Below are 14514 nucleotides of genomic sequence, written 5' to 3'. Positions count from 1 at the left end.
TGGCATCCACCATGCTACTTGTATTTCCATAGATATATATTTACATCCAGAGGCATAGAATACATTGAACCTCTGTCTATCATCTTCAGATTAGTTGTGTATAGTCAAACCATACACTGGTCTGAGCTTTATTATAAACAAGAATAAAATGTAATAGTAAGAAAAAGATAATAGTGTACAATTGAGACAACTTAACCCTGAACTATTTAAGCAAGGACTTGACAATCATGTGAACTGGACAGTGAAAAATGACACTGACACTAACTATAATGTTTTTATTCAGAAATTTAACCAATGCATCTTAACCAAAAGTACCTCTGAGGCATCGTAGTAAGTATCTGAGTTACTTCTCCATCAGAGAGAGATATCTCATTTACAAACTCATTTGTAAAATCTTGTGAAGAAGGATAATAGACAGTTATGAGCAAAATTCCAAAGCAGAGAGAACCGATAGAGAATAAAACAAGTTAAAAACACTACCACTATGACTACCTTGGCCAGATATCCAATCAAGCAAGTCATCTGAAGTGTTTTTGAGGTTAAAAATGAAGGAATATACAAAGAAAATTAAAATCTGTAAAAATCAATGATGACATAATGTTTTCTCAGTCAAGGACAGTGGATCTTCTGTACTAGGACCCTAATGTCACAATCCTGCTGTGCATTTGGGGGGAGTTAGAAATGTATTAAAAATAACCAAGATGGAGAAAATAACCAGATTAGACCAAGTATATACAAAGGGAGATCCATGCTGGAGATGATACAGTTGATGAGTGTGTTCGAAGAGTAATACAAAGTAGCTGAATAAGTATAGGGGAGAAAATCTTATTTTTTTTTAATAATAAGTAATAAGTACCTTGTCATTACCGGAAAGGAAGACAGTGAACATTGATAAACTTTTTAACCTATATATGCATTTACCTATCAATATGGAAATCTTTGAGTCACATATGTAGGAACTGAGAGCATCTTTGAGGAGGTATCAATATGGAATAAAATGATTTTGTACAAATGCTATTCAGTAGTGGACCACATTTTTGCTTATGTTACAGTTAATTAAAAGATCTGTTCTAGAGATTATAAGATCTCAATGTATTATCCGTAGCATTTTCCCAAATTGTAGGTATACTCCAAAATTCTGTCCTGTGTTTTCTTCTTTTCTCCATCTATACTTTCTCTTTTGGTAACCTCTTTAATTATCTTGGGCTTAACTATTATCTCTAATATAGATAACTTTTTTCACTGTCTCTCTCTCTCTCTCTCTCTCTCTCTCTCTCTCTCTCTCTCTGTGTCTCTCTCTCTCACACACACACACACAATATAGAATATATAAATGTAGTATAAATATATATATTTTATAATTATGCATGCATATATACCTTGTGAGTGTGGATTCATATGTATATAATAATACAATATAATATGCTATATGTACATATTTTATAAATGAATATATATTTAAGGGAAGGAAATTATATAATACCTCTTGTGGATCAGGTTATATATTAAGCACTTTCCAAATATTATCTCATTCACAACAACCCTCTAAAGTAGGTACTATTATTATCTTCATTTTATAGTTGGGGAAAATAAGGCAGAAGTAAAGTGACTTGCCCAGGGCCTCATAACTAGTAAATATCAGAAGCCAGATTTGATCCCAGGTCTTCTTGACTCCAGGCTTAGTATCCTGTGCCACCTAACTAACTCAGTTTTTCCTCAAAGCTTCAAATTCACATCACCAATTGCCTATTGGATGTTTCCAATGGAATCTCCCAAAGAAATCTAAAACTCAACATGTGGGAAATGGAACTCATTGTCATTCTCCTGACTTTGCCCCCTTGGCTTGGCTACCTTCTTCCTTCACCCTTGTAATCCCCTTTTACCCATTGGTGAGTTCTTTCCAGAACCTTCATTTAGAAGAAGGGCACAGGGTTCTGCATTCTCGCAACTTTGCCTTTATTCCCTCTGCACAGATACATCTTCTCCCTCCTATTGCCCTTTGTGTTATCTTTCTCCATTCACAAAAGCTGTCTTTATTTTTGTATCCCCACTACTTAGAATAATGCCTGGCTCATAGTCTGTACTTAACACATACTTGATTTCTACTATAAACCTTTCCCTTTGTTGAACCTCCTTTGACTAAAGGCACTACCATGCTTTTGCTCTCACTGGTATTGGCCTGGGTTTCCTCACTCCCCATATTTAATCAGTGGCCAAATATTGCAGTTTCTCCAGTCACAATGTCTTTCATATCTGATGCCTTCTTTTCACTCACACAGCTACTGCTCTAGGTCAGGTCTTCATTACCTTTCAATAAGATTATTGCATCAGCTTCCTAAGTGGAAATAAGACTTCTTGCATCACCTTTCCTTGCTCAAGTCCATCTTACACACAGTTGCCAAAATAATTTCCTTTAAATATATTCTGACTATGTGATTCACCTATTGGCTAAACATCAGTGGCTTCCTATTGCCTCTAATTATAAAATTTAAATGCTCCATTTATAACCTGGCCTCTATTCATTTGTCTAACCTCATTGGAAACTGGCCTTCTCTCTCTCTTCTTCTCCTAGAATTCTCCATCCCTACAACTTTTCTCTTACCGACCCACATAGCTGGAATGCACTTCTTCCTTACCTCTGTCTTTCTTTAAGCTATTTTGCAAGTGCCATCTTTTTCATGAAGCCTTTCTAACTATTAATGCTCCCATTGGCACCTAGGCAACTTGGTGGCACAGTAGATAGAGGGCTGGACCTTGGGTCAAGAAGACCTGAGATCAGGGAGCTGATGCTATGACTTGCAAGTGAATTGGATTTAAGTGAGAGAGGGCTATATAAAGTCACCAGCCTCACTTTCTCTTCCAGAGACAGCCATCTGGGTCCAGTGGCTGGATATGGAATAGGATGACTGGAGATGGCCCTGGATGCAGTGGGATAGACAGTATAGTACAGTTGAACAACAGGGAGGATTGTTTGGATTGGGTTTCAGGGAATTACAAAGTTTTTTTTCCAAAGTTTTTTTTGTTGACCTCAAAACTTCCCATTTTCCCATGAAAGCAAAGGGCTATCCTTTTTAATACTGTGTTGCTGTATGGTAGTTAGGCATGGAATCTAACATTACATGTTAGTAAGTAATGCATGAATGAATCTTACACAGGGGGGCAGTGAAGAGGCCCATAGTGGACACAGGCAGGTTGTACCACACAACCAGTGAAGAACAGAAGAACCTTGAAGAACAGAAGTAAAAGATATCATTAAGGAATGTTATGGTAGAAAATGGACTGATCATGGGAGAGATCAAGGGTTATCCAATGTACAGAGTGCTCTACTATTATCTTAACTACATTAGGAAACTGCAAGGAAAGCCTCCAGCACTTTGGGTGGATACCCTGGGGTGTAAACTTACTGGAGGACCGAGGTAAAGATCACACAAGATTTCCAGGCAAATATAAATTGTGATCTGCATCATAGAAGGGAATTTAGATCCAGATACATTTGAGTTTGAAAGTAGTCTTATTCTCTAGCCATGGCTTTTTCATCAATTTATCTGTAGTCATATATGAAATTAATAATCTACAAAGTTAATTTGAGAAGAGATATAGGTAAATTTCACTATATTTACCTTTAAGGTGCATAGGGATAAAATATATGGTTTCTTTGTATTGCAAGCACACATTTCTTATTTAATAGGAAATTATAAGATTGGTCCAAGCATTCTGGAAAACAGTTTCAAATAATACCCCCCAAATTACTTAAATATACATGCCATATGGCCTAGAGATTTTTCTTCAGGGTATATATTCAGAGAAGGTTAAAAGATACAAATTAAAGTCCTGGATATGGAATAATAAATTCACATCCATAATAATTTGGCCAATGCTGTCACAATATGCTTGCTTTTGTCTTTGCATAATGAAATAGAACTGATTTAAAAATTAATATGCAACATGTTCACTCATCCATTAATACTGTAATTCAGACTTTGAAAAAAATTTTTTTTAATATTTCTACTCTTTCAGGAGTAAGGCATTAATACATTGGTGCCTTTAGACAAAAGAAATGGTTCTTTTTCTAGGTATTGCCTGCAGAATATCATTAATTGGTTCAGCATTAATGATTGAAAGTATAACAAAAAAAATTGGTGGGGGTGGGTTGGAAGTGATAGTTCTAGAGTTACAATCATATGGGGAAATAAGTTAAATGACATTCTATTGTGAGTTCAGAAATTGTAAACAGTTTTGTTTTAATGTGGTATTATAAAGAAGTTTGGTGAGGGGTCATATGGTACTTTTCTAAGGATTTTTTTCCCTACTTTTTAATAAGTGTTTGTGTTATGAGTTATTTCCCCTCCCTCTAAAAAATGAAAGAAATCAACCAAACTAATTGTTTTCCACTGTTTTCAGAACAAGTTGCTCCAGGCAAAGAAAGAAATTGAAAAACACTCTATTAATGATAAACAGGTAAATTACTTCCCTATACCCATTTTATATACTAATTATCCTGTGGCTGGTCTAAAGTAAAAGTATGGCTTCAACTACCAACACTAACTTGAAAGTTTATAGAATTTCCTGATTAAAGTACCTGTTAGTCTTATTTTAACGTAGCTGAAATTCTTTTTAGTTGCTTTGGATCTGAAATTATTAACAGAAAACACATAGAAACATAGATGTTCAGATGATAGAATTTCAGACAGGAGAGATGTTTTCCCAGGCAAGGCCTGAACTCAATTATTTTTTGAATGAATGACCACACAAACGCCCATTAGCAGGTGGCAAAAAATGCCTTATATTACTGTAGATCTTGCTCATATCTTTGCTTGTTTAGCAGGAAATTTAGAAATTTGGGTGTTTGTCAGTGTGGTCTAGAACTCTAGGAGTTGGCTTCTAAAAATTGTATAAAAGCATAATTTTTTTCTCCCCCAGAGTGGGATTAAATTTTTAACATTTCAGATGCTCTTAGTACAATCTGGATTCTCTAAAATATAAAGTATCTTTTTTTTACTGGAGAGTATATGCTTTTTCTTAATGATGTGACTTTTTTTCTTTTTAGTGTTAGGAGGGTTAAGATTAAGAATATTCAGTCATGTTTTGAAAGAAACTCAAATGAAAAAATATAAAATATTTGCATAATATCTAATCACTAAAAAAGACAAGTTAAGATAGAAGTTTTTTGATACTTTGCTAGGTACCATCCTACATACATCTGTCTTGTCCCCATCCAGGAATCTTCCTTTTTTTCCTTTTCTTTCTTTCCTTAAACTTAATCATTCTATTTATGTTATTTCTAGTGTCCCTCTCATATATGTTTGCCTCCACACAAGTTTCTGAGTATAATGTAGTGAAGTACTTAAGACAGATATTCTGCCTCATAGGTCACTGTCTGGTTTATTTAAACTCTATTTTGGCTTTGTTTTTTCACTTGAACAATTAGGAACTTTGAGTAGAACATGCCTCTTTTGACATGAAAATGGCCAGAAGACTTCCTGTCTTTGCCATCCCTCCTGCCATGTCATACATACAGTGAGATGGGGATGATTTGGAATCGAAGTTACTTTGGAGAAGATATGTGTGTGTGTGTGTGTGTGTGTGTGTGTGTGTATGTATGTATAGGCATGCCTTCTGCTCCAACAGATCTTTCCTCTTCTTCTTTGTTAGAGATTATTAAGCATCCTTACACACTCCCCCCAAGTGAGAAACAAGAGTATATCTATTTATGAGTATAAGCTCATTGAGGATGGGGACATTTCATGCATTGTGCCTAGCAGATGGGTGTTTAATAAGAACACTTAATGATACCACAAAGATTGTCAACTAATGGATGACTTGGGTAGACCCTGAGGGATGAAGAGTTGAGAAAACAGTACCTAGTTCAACTGCTGGAAAGAAAAGCCCATTTATTGCATCACTGTCTTATAATCATATAACTTCTTTGCTAATATAATTGAGCAAACTTTATCTAAAGGCTTTCCTTGGGTCATAAGTGATTTAGAGCCAATTTAAAATAATCCAATTTAGAGTCAATAACAGCAAAAAGAATGATTTTTGAAAATTGATCATATAATTTAGAGAGCCCTTTTCCTTTTGATGTCTTATATTTTGTGCTAGGTGATTCAAAAAAGAAGAATAGAACTATGTATATTGAACTGAGATTGATCTTTGAAGTTAGAAATATCCTTGTTTATTTTATGGAAATAAATTGTTTTTATCTTAATTTCTTAGGAACTGAGAACAATTTTGTGTAGTTGATTTATCTAGGGAAAGCATCCTACCTGGTATACTCAGCAACTGTATTTTCTTTTTTTGTCCTCTACCTGAAAAAATTTCTCTCAATTTCACCACAGAATATTAAGAAACAGATCTGAGATGTTATCTATCAGGTTCAACCATTCTGAAGAACAATTTGGAACTATGCCCAAAGGGTGATAAAACTATGTATAATCTTTGACCTAGCAATACCACCATTAGGTCTGTATCCCAAAGAGATTAAAAAAAAATAAAGGAAAGGACCTATTTATACAAAAATATTTATAACTTATAGTGTATATAATTCTTTATGCAGTGGCAAAGAATTGGAAATTGAGGAGATGTCCATTATTTGGGGAATGGCTCGAATAAGTTATAGTACATAATTGCAATGGAATATTATTTGCTATTAGAAATAATGACTAGGATGGTTTCAAAAAACCTACAAAGACTTACATGAGCTGATGCGGAAGTGAGCAGAATGAGAACATTGTATACAGTATCCATAATATTATATGATGATCAACTGTAAGACTTGTCTATTCTGATCAGTACAATGATTCAAGATAACTCCAGAGAACTTATGAAAAATGCTGTCCACCTCCAGAGAGAGAACTCTGGAGTCAGTGCAGATCGAAGCGTTTTTTTCTCTCTTTATTTTTCTTGCCTTTTTTTTTTTTACAACATGGCCAATATAAAAATATATTTTACATCATTTCACATGTAAAATTGATATCACATTTCTTATCTTCTCAATAGGCGGGGAAGAGTGCAGAGGGACAGAGAGAACTTAGAACTCGCAAAATAATTTTAATGAATGCTAAAAATAAATAAAAATTTTATTGTAAATAAAAGAAGTCATAAGAAATATTAATAAAGTGTATGTCAGCTCTGTGCTAAGAAATCTTAAAAAAGATCAATCCCATAAATTCTCTAGATAAAGGAATTGAGATTCAAAGAAAGTAAGTGACTTTCCCAAGGTCACACAACTAATTTGATGTCCAGGACAGACTAGAACCCAGGCCCCACATTTCCCAGTTCAGCTTTCTCCCCCAGCTATATTGCCTATACCTGACCCACCTTTTACTGAAACAACAACTTAGAGTCATCCTCCTTCATCTCCTTCCATCTGTGGCAGCAGATTTTAATGCTTAATGATAGTAGTGTACAATTATATGCCTCAATTTCATATATACATATATATGTAAACACTACCATTAGCAAAGTTCTTTCCCTACCAAAGCTTCTCTGTGAAGTAAGTAAATATCAATTATTGACCTCTCTCCTCCCACAAAGGGTTTTTCTTTGCATTGCTCCATGGTATGATTGGATTCCTGTCACCCTCAGTGGCCCATTTTATGCCACCTCTGGTACAGAGAACTTTAGTATAAACTGGTTGGGTTTTGAGACCACTCTAGATTGCAAGTCCAGTGAGACTGCAACTGTCTGTCTGTCTCAACCACCGTCTATTCTTTGTTCCCATTGCCACCATGTTTATTCAGGTCCTCATTACCTTTTTCTCCTGGACTATTTGAAATAGTTTCCTAAGAAGTCTCTCTCTGCCTTCGATCTTTGTTCTTTTTTAGTCTATTCTTTATTCAACTAAAAAGTAATCCTCCCAGAGTATCATTATTCCCTTGTTCCCCCGCCCCCCCACCTTGCTTGGAATCTTCTGTAAATTTAGGTCTCTTTCTGTAGACCTCTCTATAAAACTTTCTCTCTAACTGCTCCCTCCCTCCTCAGCTTATATCATCTGTTGAACCTTTTCCTTTGCAGATTTCAAATTTCTTGTAGTATGCTTATTTACATATATTCTTACTCTTTCCCACATTAGATTATAAGTTCTTTGAAGATGGAAATTGTATTATTTTTCATTTTTGTATCCCTAGAACCTAGCATAGTGCTTTGTACATTTTGGGGAGGAAAAGGTGGGCACTTTTAGGGTGAAAACTGCCCCTATTTATGCAGATCAGTAATTTATCTATAACTTATCAGGTGGTAGCTTGGGCATACTGGGAATTTAAATGACTAGTTCCTATTCATAAAAGCTAGAAAGGTCTTCCTGACTTTTAAAGCTACTCTTCTATTCAATTTTCAACATTACTTTTTGTTTTGTACATAGTGAACTTTAATAAATGTTTCTTATTGAATCATTAGGTCGAAGGTGGAACTCCTACCAGGGATTCTGACATACAGAATGAGAACTTTTTTCCCCTCAATATATTTTTATTTCATTAACTATTTCTCAATGATAGATTTAAAAAAGTTTGACATTCATTTAAAAAAATTTTTGAATTCCAGATTGTTTCCCTCCCTCTCTCCCATTCTCTCTCCTTGAGAAGGCAAGCAATTTGATATAGACTATACAGGTAAAGTCATATAAAACATTTCCATGTTATCCATGTTATAGAAGAAAACATAGATTAAGAAAAACAAAGTATTAGTAGTATGCTTTGATCTACATTCAGACTTCATCAGTACTTTCTATGGAGGTCAATAGTATTTTTCATCCTAAATCCTTTCAAGTTGTCTTTGGTCATTGTATTGATCAGAATAGCTAAATCATAAAATGAGAATTTCATTTGGTTCTAAGATATGAAAATGACATGGGAGTCTTGTCTAGGATCATGAAACTCTTTTATAGGAGAGCTCCAAGTTCTTCGCCCTTGACCAGGTTCCCTCCTTTCCTAACTCAAATTGGTTTGGAAATAACCTGCCTGTGGAGTGGGGTCAGATGCTATCTGACTAGTTCTTAGTTCCTCTGAGTTTCATGTTTGCCTTCTTATTTGGAACCTAACTGCTTGACCACAGATAGAGTAGTCATTGACAGACACAATATTGCTAAGATTTTACTATTTTAAACATATTGTTTTCTGATTGTTTTTCCTGGAAGCTAAATGAATGCTCTCTTAGCTTGTTTCAAATACCATACCTTATATTTGGAAATCTCATTGGACTTGAATGGTTTTTTTCTTTTTTTGCTATTCCAAATATTTTAATAAGAGTTCTCTGCAAGGCATTTAGAACACCAATTTGTGAGGATAAACTCCATTGGAGAGAGAGAATACAGAACACAGGTAACCGCAGAGCTGAGGAATTTTCTTGATTTTGGGCAGGAGCTGAGAGTCCACTGCTTTCTGATCAGCCTTGCGCTGCTCTGTAATTTCATATTTCTCTTTCTCTGTGTCAAAAATCTCTCCTTCTTGGTGTCTGGGTTTACAGAGCCTCTTCTTCTTAAAGTAAGCATCAGTAAGATGATTTGGAATTTTTACACCAGAAAGGTTAACCCTAGTAGAGGTGGCAATGACAAATTTCTGATGGGTCCTTCATAGAGGAACCCGATTGATGGTCAGAGGTCCAGTCACCAGTAGCAAACCTCTAGCCAGATGCTTCAGGAAAACCATGTGCTTGCCCCTGTGGCGGCCAGTGAGCATAATCAGAACTGTGCCGGGGGTGATGCTAGAGTGAAGTTTCCTCACATGCTGGCTGAAGGGTTTTTTGCCATGACTTAGGAGTTTTATCGGCACATCTTCAGTAGGGTAATACCTGGGCATTTTGCAAATCTTTACCACTTGGTTTCCTCCATTTTTATCACCACCAACTGGCTTTGAGATAGTAGCAGGAACCCTGTCTTTCTTTTTCCTTTCAATCCGGGTTTTTGGTGCAGCATACTTCCGCTTGTACATGGCTCTGCGGGAATACATTGCAGACCTGGAATATCTGCCGATCCCTCGGGCCAAGACTGGGTTTTGACTGCAATGCTTTTGAGGTTTTTTCACCACCTTTTCAGCCCCATCTTCCTTTTTGGCCTTCCTTTCCTTTTTTTTCCTTTCTGACCTTCTTTTCCTTTGGAGGCTTTGGGGGGTTTTTGTCCGCCATCTTGAGAGAAGGGGAAAGAGCTGGACTTGAATGTTGAAAAAAGACTTGCTTCTTTTTTTGTAATAGTATTTTATTTTTTCCAATTAAACATGTTTTACAACTTTCCTTTTTACTAGGTTGTGCTTTGTATATCAGTTGATGTATCTCAAGACTATGGACAAGTGGAGAATGTCATTAAACAAGTAAGAGTTTTGGCCAACTGGTCCTAGGTCATCAACATTCTTTTTACATAGATTATTTCATTACCTGGGCTAAATAAAAGAATGTTAGCATGTGTAACTAATCTAATTGCATTTAAAGAATTTCACATCTTTCATTAATCAAGACAACTGCAGCAATGACATTTTTTTCTAGGCACAAGAGAAGCTGGGCCCTGTTGACATGCTCATAAACTGTGCTGGGACATCAATTTCAGGAAAATTTGAAGATACTGAAATAAATCAATTTGAAGTGAGTATGAATGCTTTTCCTTTAATAATTAAATATGTGGAATGCACTTTAATGCTGCCAAAGAGGGAATAAGGCTAGTTGAAAACAGTAGACTGTATCCTGAATTCTTTAAAAATTAGAGGAAATAGATCCATTAAGGGTAAATGTACTCTTAGAACCATCTCAACTTTTTAAAAAATTTTTATTTTTTTGAGGCAATTGGGGTTGTAACTTGCCCAGGGTTACACAGCTAGAAAGAGTCTGAGGCCAGATTTTTGAACTTAGAGCCTCCTGACTCTAGAACTAGTATTCTATCCACTATGTCACCTAGCTGTCTTATCTCAACATAGGACTTATCACCACAGAAGCACTTTAGAGTTTCACTTCCACCCCCAAAAGAAAATAATACTAGTTTTATATTCTCTAAAGTATAATTTTTAACTTGACAACGGATTCTTTTCTTAATGTATTTTTGAGGTCTCTATCACAGTCTAAACAGTGACTTCTTCCTCCTTTGAGATTTATTAGTTACATTCTCTTGTTTCAACTAAGAAAACAGACACCTAGAGTTCAATTTCCTTAATCTGAGATGACAAGGTCCATCTTCCTTTTAGCCTATGAAAAACAATTGATAAAATAATTTTTTTCCAATGGTTATGAGATTAGAATGGATTGGAAGGAAATATCTAGAAAAAACTATAGTAAGTCAAAGCATGAGATGATAAAGGAAGGGAGATAAAATGACTGGAAATATGTTTAAGAAACAATATAGATAAACTGACTGGAAATATGTTTAAGAAACAATATAGATGAGATTAACTAAGTTCTTGTATAGGTTGGGACAAAGGAAAAAAAAAAAAGCAACTTTAAAAATGATTCCATGACTATAATTCTATATTCCCATGGAAAACATGTATATATCTACATGCTAGCTAGAAAAATATATATATCCGTGTGTCTAGTGGAAGTATCTGCAATAATTTCCATTGAAATAATTGAATTCTTGTTAAATAATTTCCCATTGAAAATTAATTTTGGGGGTGGCTAGGTGGCGCAGTGAATAGAGCACCAGCCCTGGAGTCAGGAGTACCTGAGTTCAAATACAGCCTCAGACACTTAATAATTACCTTGTTGTGTGGCCTTGGGCAAGCCACTTAACCCCATTTGCCTGGCTAAAACAAATAAACAAACAAAAAATTAATTTTCATCCGCCCCCTTTTTGCTTTTTTGTTGGTTGAGAGGAAAGATAGGCCTGGACAAATAGCACTTCTTTACTGGTTTCCAAGTCCAGTTAGAAAGCCCATTTGAGTGCTTGATTTCTGATTCTGAGGACTGTAGTCCATTAGCTCCTGAATCTTCCTACAGAGAAGCTTTTTCCCCTGAAGATTCTGCCCATAATGTGGAAAAGAGGCCAATATTCCAGGGCTTCTGTTATTTGATTAGCTGGTACTTTTTCCTCTCCCCTCCAGGCATTCCCTGGAGGAGAATATGCCATTCTCTGTGAATTTATTATGAATGTGGAAGGTGTAAATATCATATTAAATTCATTCTTTAAATTAAATGGTTTATTTCTATTTTAGTTTAAGGAATTCTATTCTAAATGTTTGTACGTAGTAAATTGCATATGTGGGGTAATATTCTTTGATTGATTTTCAAATTCAAACTAAAGATTATTTTTTAAGTTTTCTCAAGTTGATGGGATTTATCCAGAAGTAAACCGTGTTTTAAATTCACATGTAGAATCTTAGCTATCATCATTGGCTTTTTTTTTTTGCAAGGCAAATGGAGTTAAGTGGCTTGCCCAAGGCCACACAGCTAGGTAATTATGAAGTGTCTGAGGCTGCATTTGAACTCAGGTACTCCTGACTCCAGGGCTGGTGCTCTATCCACTGCACCACCTAACTGCCCTGCTATCATCATTATTTGAACAAGATCTAGTATTGTTGGGATTTTCAATGAATATAGTTTTCTTGTCAAAATACTTCTCTTTTTTAAAAGAGAATTACCACCTACTTTTGTTTCTGACATACCCAAGTTTATCAGAAAAAAGTTTATTTGATCAGTTTTTACTGAGGACATAAACATAGATTGCAATACTGTAATTAGATGGTAGAATATGACATGATGTTTAATTTCTCTGCTCTTTTTTTCCCCACAGTTAAGTTTCTTATTGAAAGGCAGATAATGTTTATACTTGCAGTAGTCTTCTAATTGTTCTTTCTTCTTCAAATTTCTCCCCTTTCCACCCTAATCATTCTAGTAGTGGTCAAATTGATTTTCCTAAAGCATAAGTGTGACTATATGCCTTCTTCCTGCTCAAAAAGCTTCAGTGACTCCCAATTCTAGGATAAAGTGTAAATTCCCTCTTTGACTTTCAAAGCCTTCTACAATCTGGCTTTAATCTCTCTTTTTTGGATTGATTTTCTAGATTGATTCTGTATTACTTTCTCTCAAGTACTCTACCCACTTGGCCTTGAATTTTTTATCTTCCATCACCATGCCTTTGCATAAATGACATAACCCCCCAATGGTGGAATGTTCTCCTTGCTTATATTTGTTGCTTTGAATCTGAGACTTTTGTCTCAGCTCTGATGAAACAAGCTTTTGTGCAAAGTCTTCCCTGAACCTCTCATTTACTGGAGCAGCTGGATAGTCAGGGATTAGAATATGGGGTCTGGAGTCAGGAAGAAGATTCAAATCTGCTCTATGACATTTATTAGTTGGATGACTGAGCAAGTTGCTTAACTTCTGAGTGGAAGATTTCTCATTTCTAAAGTAAAGCCACTGTCCTGAAGTTGCATTGTATCTTCCACTAGAATATAAGCTCTTTATAGGCAGGTGTCCCTTCATTTTTGTTATTAGATCCCCTTGCATGTGGTAGACTAATGAAAACTAATTGAATTGACTATGTTAAGTGCCTTGACATTTGAAAATTTTCAAATAATACTTGTGACCTTTTTCCCCCATAGAAATTAATGAATATAAATTATTTGGGCAGCGTGTACCCCAGTCGCGCAGTGATAACAACCATGAAAGAAAGAAGGATGGGCAGGATTGTCTTTGTGTCCTCTCAAGCAGGACAGTTAGGCTTATTTGGCTATACTGCATACTCATCGTCCAAGTTTGCTCTTAGAGGATTGGCTGAAGCCCTGCAGATGGAGGTAAAAAAAGATTTTTTTTTTACTCTGGACATTCATATATATATATGTATATGTGTATATGTGTGTATGTATATGCATATTATCTATATTTATATATTCTCTCCTCCCTTAACCTCTGAGTTACTGCTCTGGTTTTTCTTCCTACCTCTTTGTGCCTTTGGCTTTCCCCTAATTTAGTCTAATACCACTTAGAAAGAAGCTTAAAATAGGGATTTTAGAGTTGGAAGAACACTTTAGAAACCACCTAGTCATATTTATGTACATATATTATATGTATGTGTGTATGCATATGGGTGCATGCATAAATTTCTCCCAATTACATGTTAAAACAATTTTTTTTAGGTTTTTTACAAGGCAGTGGGGTTAACTGGTTTGCCCAAGGCCACACAGATAGGTAATTATTTAGTGTCTGAGGTCGAATTTGAACTCAGGTACTCCTGACTCCAGGGCTAGTGCTCTATCCATTGCATCACCTAGCCATCCTTTAAAACAATTTTTTAATATTTCTTTTAAAGTTTTGAGTTATAAATTCTATCCCTTCCTTCCATTCTTTTCTCCCTCCTGCCCATGACAGTAAGCAACCATATTTATATAGGAAATAAAGTATGTATAGGTTATAAAATGCAGTTATGTAAAACATTCCTCTATTAGTCATTTTGTATAAGAAGAATTGAATAAAAGATAATGAAGGAAAGAAAGTGAAAAATAGCATGCTTCTGACTATATTCAAACTATAGCATTTCTTTCTCTGGAGGCAAATAGTCTGCTTCAATATTGGTCCTTTGGGATTATCTTGAAGGATCCA

General features: G+C 35.4%; 1 protein-coding gene and 1 pseudogene across 2 annotated transcripts in view; one reads left to right on the top strand and one right to left on the bottom strand.

The window, feature by feature from the left end:
• Positions 1 to 14514, top strand: part of KDSR (3-ketodihydrosphingosine reductase) — a 63534-nt gene that overhangs the window by 13463 nt on the left and 35557 nt on the right. For both annotated transcript variants that reach the window (XM_074206634.1, XM_074206633.1), the window contains exons 3-6: positions 4402 to 4458; positions 10236 to 10301; positions 10474 to 10569; positions 13518 to 13709. In XM_074206634.1, coding sequence (XP_074062735.1) covers positions 4402 to 4458; positions 10236 to 10301; positions 10474 to 10569; positions 13518 to 13709 — 411 coding nt within the window. The remainder of the gene's footprint in view (positions 1 to 4401; positions 4459 to 10235; positions 10302 to 10473; positions 10570 to 13517; positions 13710 to 14514) is intronic.
• LOC141502069 (large ribosomal subunit protein eL6-like) lies at positions 9203 to 10168 on the bottom strand (annotated as a pseudogene).

Source organism: Macrotis lagotis, chromosome X, assembly GCF_037893015.1.
Source record: "Macrotis lagotis isolate mMagLag1 chromosome X, bilby.v1.9.chrom.fasta, whole genome shotgun sequence".
NCBI lineage: Eukaryota > Metazoa > Chordata > Mammalia > Peramelemorphia > Peramelidae > Macrotis > Macrotis lagotis.
The sequence above is the reverse complement of the archived record's forward strand: the minus strand, read 5'-3'. Positions and strand labels throughout refer to the sequence as shown.